Raw genomic sequence first — 11033 nt, forward strand, 5'->3', positions numbered from 1 at the left:
TAAAGACTTTGAACAGGCCAAGTAAAGCAAAAAAAGTGCCCCCCCCCCCACTTCCACCAACTTACATGTACTAGTAATTTATTGGCAAATTCACTGTTGCTGTAACATTCTCCATATTGGGCAGATTTAAAGATTTTTCTCAAGCAGATATTGCTCCTTTCTTTGTCATTTAACAACAAGCCAAGTCTAAACCCACAGCAATTTGACAGAATAAGCAATGGATCCAATGGGTATCCATATACTGGTAGATATTTCTATGAAAATTTATAATCTTTTCTCTTCTTGCTCATAGGTATATTCCAATGGTGATTTCGTTTACATAATAAGCATAGTGGTGTTGCAATAAGTCCAAATTGCTTCTACTGAACGTACAATCCATAGAACTGATGATTCAAGAGATTAACTTTCTGAATGCTTTTATTTTTAAAAAAAAAACATATCCATCTAAAATCTATAATGATTCACAATAAAATGAACTCCCTGTATCGGCACATATGAAACCTTGTAAACTGTTTCAAACAAAACAATATTTTTAAATGTTGAACTCATGTATGACCAACAGATATTTGAGAAAAAACATGTTAATATTTATTATATCGGACATTGCCACATACAGCTGCAGCACACTTCATGCTTAAAATAGTAAAAAATCTCAACAGAAATCAAGATATTTGCAATATCTACCATTTGATAACATGAAATAAGAAAATGACATTCGTTTTTAATTAAAATTTGAGTGGTACCTTGGGATAATAAGAGAAACACTTTTTTTCTCCAACATCAAACACTGAAATGATACCTTTAAGATCCACTCTTAAACTGAACTATACACATCTGCGAATAATACTAATCGAGTAAATTTTTTTAACATGATGAAGAAAAATGACAAGCACACATGAAAATGTATTACACAGTTTTGATCCCTTCTTTGTCTTTTTTATATGATATACAATGCACATGTAAAGAATATGAGACCACAGTGAAAACAAGAGGCCCATGGGCCACAACGCTCACCTGAGTAACTTTGGCCCTGCTGTTCTTCACCAGACTTTCCCCCATGTAATACACCTATTGTGGTCCCATCCTATCCCAGGGGTCATGATTTTAACATTTTAGAATCTACACTACCCCAGGATACTTCTACATTAGTTTCAGCTTTTCTGGCCCAGTGGTTCTTGAGAAGAAGATTTTTAAAGATTTTTTCTATATATTTCAATGTAAAACTTGGATTCCCTATTGTGGCCCCACCCTACCCCTGGGGGCCATGCTTTTAACAATTTATATCTACACTACCCCAGGATACTTCTACATTAGTTTCAGCTTTTCTGGCCCTGTGGTTCTTGAGAAGAAGATTTTTAAAGATTGTTTCTATATATTTCAATGTAAAACTTGGATTCCCTATTGTGGCCCCGCCCTACCCCATGGGGGTCATGATTTTAACAATTTAGAATCTACACTAACCCAAGATGCTTCCACATTAGTTTCAGCTTTTCTGGCCCAGTGGTTCTTGAGAAGAAGATTTTTAAAGATTTTTTCTATATATTTCAATGTAAAACTTGGATTCCCCATTGTGGCCCCGCCCTACCCCCTGGGGTCAGGATTTTAACAATTTAGAATCTACACTACCCCTAGATGCTTCCACATTAGTTTCAGCTTTTCTGGCCCAATGGTTCTTGAGAAGATTTTTAAAGATTTTTTTCTATATATTTCTATGTAAAACATTGATTCCACATTGTGGCCCCGCCCTACCCCCAGGGGTCATGATTTGAATAATTTAGAATCTACACTACCCCAGGATGCTTCCATATAAGTTTCAGCTTTACTGGCCCTGTGGTTCTTGAGAAGAAGATTTTTTAATGACCCCACCCTATTTTTGTCTTCTCTTGATTATCTCCCCTTGTGAGGGGACTTGGCCCTTCATTTAAACAATTTAAATTCCCCTTCACCCAAGGATGCTTTGTATCAAGTTTGGTCAAAATTGGCCCAGTGGTTCTTGAGAAGAAGTCAAAAATGTGAAAAGTTTACAGACGGACGGACGGACTGACAGACGGACGGACGACGGACAAAATGTGATCAGAAAAGCTCACTTGAGCCTTCGGCTCAGGTGAGCTAAAAAGTTTAAGGCATCCATTTATAGCTACTCCAACCAGACCAGATTAGGAATCATTCCTTGTATCAACTTTCTCTCTGTCTGGTGAGGCTTCATCAATATCCCTATGATGTTTCGAGTGTGATTTATGCTTAGAATTATGCTCTTTGGACTTGGATCTATGCTTGTGCTTTTTTTCTTTCTTTTTCTTTTTCTCTCTGGATCCTGACCTTGATCGCTGTGACCTTGCCTGTATTCTTTCTTTGCTCCTGGACCGTGACTGATGCTGTGACCTTTCTTTGCTTCTTGAACGATGCTTAGGTCTTTCTTTGCTTCTTGATCTGTGGCTCCTCTGCCTTTCCCTACTCCTTGATCTGTCATTTCTTTTATCTCTCTCCTGTCTGCGACGCTCTCTCTCAAGCTCCCTGGCAAAATCATTCCGAGGTGACCTTGACCGCCTAGGTGACCGTGACCTTCTTCTAGACTGTGAATATCTTGGTGGGCTTCTTCGTCTATAGGGTGACCTAGATCGATGTCTTCTAGGGGACCTTGATCTTGCTCGGACAGGTGATCTAGATCGATGCCTTCGAGGGGACCTTGACCTTCTTCTGGGGGGAGTTCGTCTTGGAGGTGTATGTCTGTAGTCAGGTGATCTAGCAAAAAAACAATATCAAAGTTGATAACCTCTCCCAAATCATTACACTGCTATCATCTACTTGAACATTGAGTAAACAGAGAAAAGTAACATATTGTTCAGTTATGAAATTTGTCAAGATACCTATTTCTGCGATGAAGATTTCTTTCAGCTTCACCAAATGAGACTTCCCCATCAGGAATGTGCCTCGGCCTCCTGTGGTCCTCCTGTTCCTCTTCCTCCTCCTCCTCATAGGTGGGAGCCTGGGGTGGCCTCTCCTTCAATTTTTGCATGATGTCCTTCTGCACAGGGACAGGAATCCTGGGAAACAGTGTGCAGTACCATTCCAGTTTTACCATCCACTGGCGGAGTACCTCCCCAATTGTCATTTTGTGTCCACCTCCCGCTTTCACATCTATTTCCTGCAAAAATTCAGGGACAAAACTTGAATCTGAATTACATCACATGGATACAATTGGCAGGTGTTGCTCTAGACTCTTGCACAAAGAAAATGGAATATGAAGTTAATAATTTTCACCATAAATCTTTTTTAATCTTATTATCATTATAATAGAAAATACTATGAAGTATTTGTACAAAACCAAGATATTTCTTGAAATATGTTTCCAAGTGAACAGTTCACCTACACAACAATTAATGTGCCATATTAGTATAACTGCATTATAGTAAACTGCATTTTGTATTCAGATTGAAAACATGGATGCAAATACTTGAGAATTTCATTCCGCATGTTCCATCATGTTGCATGTATAGTGTTTTTCCTTTCCCAGAAATTTCATACAATGATTCAATTCTTTGGAGAGTAAAATTTTTCGAATTTGGGGACATGCGAAACAAATAAATGAACCCTATTCATGCAACATTGTGGGGTACAAGATTGACCTAAATATGAGATGACTGAAACTTTGCACATTCTACAAACAATTCAAAATACCACATATGCATGAACATTTATAACAAGGTATGCTGAATATCTTAACCTCTTTGGGACGAACGCTGTAATCTGGTATCAGGCCTCTACACCGCAGAGACTAGAGCTAACACCCTGTAGTATACAAATAGTAGTCAAAGCAAAAAGTACAGCAAAATAAAGATTTTTACATCATTTTAAGTCATTAGTAGAAAAAGTTATGAAACAGATTTCCTACTTTGTAATAACTCTATACTGATTAAGTAAAAAATATCTTGTAAATGCTTGTTTGAAATAAATTGAGTCAAGTGATTTTGAAAGTGAAAGTAGGAAATTCTGTTTCTGGTACATTACCCGGTTTTTGGCAGACAAGCTGTCCTTTCATACCTCCTCATCATCCAGGTAAGGCTCGTACCAGTCCCACATCTCCTTTGGGTCCTGGCAGTATCTAAGATACAAAAACCAGGGTCACATTCATCTTTAAAAATATTGTGTAATATGCATATTCAAAATTTCTTAGCCAGATTTCAAATTATGATTTTTAGAGATTTTTTCTAAAAACTTTAATGGGGAATTATGACTTCTCAGTTCTGTATAAAAGTTATCTAGTCTGGGTAACCTGGCACTGTAAACAATTAAAGCACCAAGAACAAACCTGATGTACATGAATCCCAGGCCCCGAATATATGGTGAATCCTTGTGGGTAATTAATCCCATCAGCTGTTTGCGTGTTAGTTTCAGTGTGTACAATTTGTACAGTAGACAGTATGCACTCGAAACTATTCCACCTGCACCTACTCCTCTTACCTGTAACACAAATGTAAAAACAAAACATTGACTTTTTGTAGAAATAATGCACACAGCAGGAATGTTGATTTCTATACAAAAAAGACTGTGTAAATTTTCATTTGATCCATTTCTTTGCTTATATTCACCTTTCAAACAAAGTAACGTAAATAAAGTGAACCACAGTAAAACTTATAGCGAAGTGCCAGGACAAACAATTTTGATTGGTTATAGACATAATTCTTTATATCTGTTAAGTTTACAATACGTTTTAAAACCATGGGGAATGAAAATCACTTGGCTGTAAGCGTGAATTCATTATAGGTATGTTCATTATAACCATGTATAACTGTGCTAGTGCTGAGGAGCAATAAATGAGTTTGCTGTACTTTTAAATGTTCAAATAATATCTCATATGTGTGCAAAACTGAGAATAACTAAGAGATAACCTAGTTTGCTTTAATGATCAGTTTGTCTCTAGTATGATTTTTTTCTGTCACTTTAAATACTGTCTGTGCTGAGTTGTTTAGGGAATAGTAGGATGAAATATTACTGTTCTTTGACAAGAAGTAATCTAAAAATCATAGTTCTCCAATCTGGGTTCTATTTAATCTGCCAAAAATTTATGGAACCACTTGTAGTCAGATTCAGCAAGTTTTACTGTATGAAGCTTTTACCCTCAACTATCCAGTAAGTGCATTATTGTATTTTAATTCTTTCTCAAGTTAACATACCCCTCCACACATCCCTGTCTGTCCAGCTGTCTTCCTACTTCCTTTTTCCCATGGTTCTAAATGATCCACCTGAATAAGGTAAAATTATAAAGACATCATAATTCAAATCATACCTAGCAATTAGAATCGACTCTCGAGTGACTTGTTGTTTGTCACTATCTTTTGTGAAGAATGATATTGAAAATAAAAATTTTTAAACTTCATTGCACTTTAAAACTGAATTATTCTTTTAATATTTACATGTATAAGAATTTTTTTTGTGAAATCAATTACACTTACGAAGATTAATCAACCTAAAGAAAAGGTCTTACCTCTGACTCACCTTGTAGTAAATTTCATCAATGACCTCATGGTAGGTTTTTAACTCGTACAAGTTAACTTTGAAGTATGGTGATGCCTGGATGTTTGTTAGAATTAATGGATTCAGGTTCATCGTTTTCTCGTTCCCCCATGTGTTCAGTGGGTTGTTGGGAGCCATGATCTAAGATGGTACCTAAATTGGACTACATAAAAATATAATACATTTACAATGTAGTTCTTTTAATTTTTATATCTAGTGGTACAAACTTTGTAATGTCCAACAATATTTAATATTTTGCAGAGAAAAACAAGTAATTTGGATCTTTATTCAAAAACTTCATTAATTTTGAAAAAATAATGTTCAACAGTTCAACAATATGGAAATATTTTTGATAAACATACTAAAAGTACTCAATTAATCTTTAGTATTTGAAATGAATTATTATTTTCATTGAATCTTGATGCAACTTATAATATGACCTCTTTATATTAATATCAATACTAAAGAGAAACAGATAAATACATACGATTTTTTAGAAGGGGGGAGGGGAGAGAGAGAGACAACAACATAAAAGATACCTAAAAGTCTGTGAATGGTAGCCAAAAATTCTCCTCACACAATTTGGCTGGCAGCTGTAGGTACAATGAAGCAAACATCATTAGTTTATTGAGACAGGAAAAAAAATGCTACACTGGAATTACAGTAATTAATCGATATTCAGTGTATTCTAATCAAGAAATTACTGTACACCGAAGAAAAATGAAGTTGCATCATTAGATACCTAGTAGATATTTTGCCATTTCCATCATTTCACTTAAATGGTACAAAGAAAAGACAAATAAATGTTTGTGAATTTGTCATATATTAAGATCATTAGACTCTTTAGTTAAAGCAAACTCACATTTAAAATGATACTTTTATCTGTTTGTAGTGGAGATGACAGTGATCTCATCAAATTTTCCAACTTTTTTAATATTAACATGTAGATCTGCTAAATATTTGGTTCAAAAGTATGTTAAATCCTGGTTGAGAAATACTGGAATTTAATAGTTGAAGGACCAATTAAAAAGAACCGAGATCAGTGTTTGTAGTGTTTGAAACTCACTGTAAAATCAGGTGGACTGCATGCAGGGCTGAATGCCTGGATGCTCAAAAAAGCCATCAGCCCTGTCAAAGATCTACTAGCCCCCCCCCCCCCCCCCAAAAAAAAGAGAAAAAAATTGCTATTTCCAAAAATTATTTAATTTTTACTACATGAGTCGTGATGTAGTCTGCCTGTGGCTGGCTTCTATTAAAGTGATTATGTGACTATAAGTACTCATTACGCTGCGTTTCTGGTACAATAAGTGGTTTGAGACAAATTTATCAAATGAATGTAAATTTTTTAATTACATGTAATGGACAGTTTAACATGTCCAGCAAGTCAGTACAAGCAAATTTGTTCACCCGCAGCAAAATTTATGTGTCTCAGGCAGTCAGGTTCAAGTTTATTTCAAACACTGTTGAGATAAACGCTGGTGATCAAGGCTTGTCCAGTTGATGCAACAGATTCCAATGTGCATATTGAGGCTAAGTTCCTCCTAAATAGCATTAGCTGGTGAGAGTGAGATTCAGATTGGCTGTGAAACTCACAGGTACTTGGGTCTAGGTTTATAAATATGTATGTACCTTATTGATATGTAAAAATAAAAAGTACTTTTTTAACATATCAATATAAAGGTACATACATATTTATAAACCAAGACCCAAGTACATGTATTGAAACTTTTTGACATACAACTGTAGATTAGAATCAATCTAATCAATTTTTCAAGAGCCGAACCAAATCTCCCTGAGATCACTCATCAGAATGTGTAATTCTACAAGTTGTTTCGACTACAATTCAATCTTTGGGCATTTCTCTATTAATAAAAAAAAGTCATGAGTCTGATGAGATCTTTAGCATGTCTAGAGCAGGCCAGCGTACCATTTTGCTATTAATGTTGGCCGAGGCTATCCGCACGACGGTCGTGCTAATTACCAGTGTTATCCGCACGACGGTCGTGCTGATTACTGAAGTTATCCGCACGACTGTCGTGCCGATTGCTGAAGTTATCCGCACGACGGTCGTGCTAATAACGGAGGCTATTCGCACGACAAACTTTGAAAGAATTTTATATTACATGTAATTTGTTTTTTGTTTATAACTTTATATTATTTTAATCCAAATGCTCATTTAATGTTCTAACCAACGATTATGCTGTTTTGTCGTGCGCATACGAACAACAAATACTTTATTTATATAAATAAATTTTTACTCGGTGTTTTGCTATTGTATGTAGAAACTCAAAGCGAATTTTACACATTAGACGAGACACGAAAAGTGAACTTATCCCTTACCATGCTTACTCTTCAGAAATTCTTAGCTTATTCAAAGGCTAGCTAGAGTGTTTGCAGTGGCATAATTACGATTACGGTTTTTCAAAAAGATAAAACGGCCTTTTTCAGTCGAAATACGACACCCAAATTTCAATTTTATATTATATATTAAAAAAAAGCTTCAGGACAGTCCGACACTGACGGTTAGTTTACCCCATTTTGTGCAAGTAGTGCCATTTAAAAAACTAGAGTTTTTTTTTCTTTAAAATTGTCTGGAATGTATATGAGGTGGAATGGGTTGATATTAGATAGAAAAAAATGTCTGGAATTTTTTTTAAAATTACAATATTCATATATTTGGAATCTTTGCTTTTAGGAGGGGTATAAAGAAGGCCTTTTTTAAACCTGCTTCTCAAATTTTAAGGGAATTTGAAATATGTGCAATCTAGGGGTTATTTGAAGTGTCACGGCATGGCTTGTACACTACAAATTTTCCTGAGATTCAGAATTTTTTAGACTTGAATATTTATAGCTCTGTGCCAAATTTCAGGTGAGTTGAGGCAGTGAAATTCTTTAAATTAATTTTTATGTTATAAAGGAATATCAATATAATAATTGGTAGTCTGTGTCCTATGATACATGTACACGTGAATTATCCAATGCCCTGTTCACACGGAGAGTTTAATTCGCAGTAAATTAATGCGAAGTAAAGTAATGCGAATTAAACTAATGCGAATTAAATTGCGTTCACACGATAGCTAATGCGAAGTAAACTAATGCGAATTATAATTTTATTTCTACAACAAGGCTATTCAGTAAGGCTATTATGACGTCATTTATAAATCACGTAATATTGTGCAGAGCAGATATCATTTGACACAATGTCATTATAGTGTCTGTAACGTTACACATTTTAGAGATTAACAAAATTTTCCTTTGTTTTCCACTCAAAAATAGCACAAGTACCTATATTTGACCATCCACATGTGCCTGTGACTTAATTCTGCCCTTACGCATGCGTCAAAATTTAATTCGAATTAGCTTCGCTTAGCGTTCACACGGAGCTAATGCGAAGTAATTTAGTGCGCAGTAAACTAATTCAAATTAAACTAATTCGCATTTAGTTCTCCGTGTGAACGCGGATCAAATTTAATTCGCAGTAACTTACGTTTAATTCGAATTAAACTCTCCGTGTGAACAGGGCACAAGATTACGGTCTCAGTATTGTAATAAAGTAGACAAGATGTGAATCTATCCCATGTTGTTGTTTTTTTTTTTAATATTTATATTTACCAGTGTTTACTACTCTGAAGTTAAATTCGGTGTCTTTTTGTCTTTTCTTTTATGGATATGGATTATATCGTATCACATTAATTTTAAAGAATTTTTGAATGAATTTAAATGTTCCTGTATATTTGAAAAACTCCTAACAAGTTTGATCAGCGTACTTATATAAGAAAACGTTTAGACGAAACTTTATATATGTTGACGATCAACTGATCAAAGTATATAATTATGCATAAATTTACTAAAAAATCCTCTATGAATATATTAGAAATTAATTGATTTACTGTTTAAAATAAGAAATTATTTTAAGATAAAATAAATAGGGAAAATACGACAGAATATTTTCATCATTTTATAATATCTATGTGAAGTAATGTAAACGTTATTTTTTCCACGGGGTCACAATTCCACGGAATCACAAATTCTGTTCAATTTGCAGATAGAAAATTATCCGAATTTTGGATTGCCTTTGCACATCTTAAAGATTTTTAAACTTGTACGCTGTGATAAATTTTCACATATAACGAGAAAAAATGTAGGTCTACAGTATAATGGAAGGAGAGAGAGAGAGAGAGAGAGAGAGAGAGAGAGAGAGAATTAATAGTTAAGACCATCCAGAAAAAAAATGGAAAATTATGGAAAGAGAATGTAAACACCATAAAGACGAAAGAAAATTATTGAAAATAAATAGCTATATTTTTTTATATTTCCAGTCAAAATAACGTTAGAAGTACGTTACATGTACCTAAGAGTGATATAAAGGACGAATAAAAAAATAATTCTTATTATACGGTGTCACGACGATTCACGAAGAAAATTCAACGTAAACAAATTCTGCTTAACTGAATGTTATAATTAGTTCTACATGTGTGTATTAGGTGCATCCCTTTTCCTTTGGATTAAATTTTTGGTGAAAAGTTTACATTTGATAATGTATATAATGTTAGAGTTATCTCTCTTGTGTCGTGCGGATAAGAACTGTAATTAGCACGACTGTCGTGCGAATAACAAAAATAATCGGCACGACCGTCGTGCCGATAGACACTTCCATTAATGTTTGTATAGACAATTACAATCAAAAGATTATAAATATCAATTCACTCTTTAACCTGTTAACTGCCACAAACAACTAGTATCCCAATTCAAACTACGTGTGAAGACACTGGACGGAGTGATTATTGTCAATATCCGAAATGTTCCTCTGTATCTTAAATTCGAAAATTGGCTCGTTTTACATCCTATTATCGAAAGAGGAGTCTTTAATTAAAAACCATAATGCTTTAAACTTATTCTAAGTTTCTTACAACATACCTTTAAATTACTCTAGTGACTACAAAACCTCAACCATTGTATATTTTTTTCAAGCTTTTCAAATACGACTAATCACCGTCTCACACCGGAAGTAACGCATTCGGAATCAAAGAACGATAACTTATTCTCCATTTCGTATAGAACGCCATGTGAAATAAAGTTGGAGGTATGATTTAATGGGCGTGTCCCCTTTTTAAAAGGAGGGAGATTAAGTGTAACCAGAGTCATAAATAACATCTATTTATGTCCCTGGGAGGTAATTTCAATAATTAAGTTGCTGCCGAATAATTAATCAAAAGTTTATCATTTTCAATTTGGATTTTATCACCAAAGAAGGAGTAGACTTAGTTGATTTAGTTCACCCTATTTTGGGTCTTTTTGCGATTCTTATACCAAACTGTAAATGACGTGAATCCAACACATTTTACAAGCAATAGCAAGATCTACATATACATGGTTATATTAGGTAGAAATTTGTACAAAACCATTGCCTTGGTGCCAAGAATCAAAATTGAAGCAATGATACATTAGTGGGGTGCACGATGTTTCGGGACCACGACGTTTCGGGACCTGACTAATACGACGTTTCGGGACTAGCAACA

At 34.6% G+C, this 11033-nt stretch overlaps 1 protein-coding gene across 2 annotated transcripts; it reads right to left on the bottom strand.

The window, feature by feature from the left end:
* Positions 1 to 399: 399 nt before the first annotated feature.
* On the bottom strand, positions 400 to 10456 carry LOC133192171 (pre-mRNA-splicing factor 38B-like). 2 transcript variants are annotated; one of them, XM_061328119.1, is made up of 8 exons: positions 10432 to 10456; positions 6054 to 6107; positions 5497 to 5677; positions 5175 to 5243; positions 4310 to 4461; positions 4042 to 4102; positions 2868 to 3145; positions 400 to 2742 (listed from the first exon to the last, which is right to left on the bottom strand). In XM_061328119.1, exons 3-8 carry the CDS (start codon positions 5650 to 5652, stop codon positions 2157 to 2159), a joined length of 1302 nt encoding a protein of 433 aa, XP_061184103.1. In that variant the 5' UTR covers positions 5653 to 5677; positions 6054 to 6107; positions 10432 to 10456; the 3' UTR covers positions 400 to 2156. The 2 variants fall into 2 exon arrangements, with proteins under 2 accessions (XP_061184103.1, XP_061184104.1); XM_061328120.1 differs by lacking the exons at positions 6054 to 6107; positions 10432 to 10456 and having other exon boundaries at positions 5486 to 5622.
* Positions 10457 to 11033: the final 577 nt, after the last annotated feature.

Source organism: Saccostrea echinata, unplaced genomic scaffold, assembly GCF_033153115.1.
Source record: "Saccostrea echinata isolate AGI-Se365-2 ecotype Australia unplaced genomic scaffold, CSIRO_AGI_Sech_v1 ptg000025l, whole genome shotgun sequence".
Lineage (NCBI taxonomy): Eukaryota > Metazoa > Mollusca > Bivalvia > Ostreida > Ostreidae > Saccostrea > Saccostrea echinata.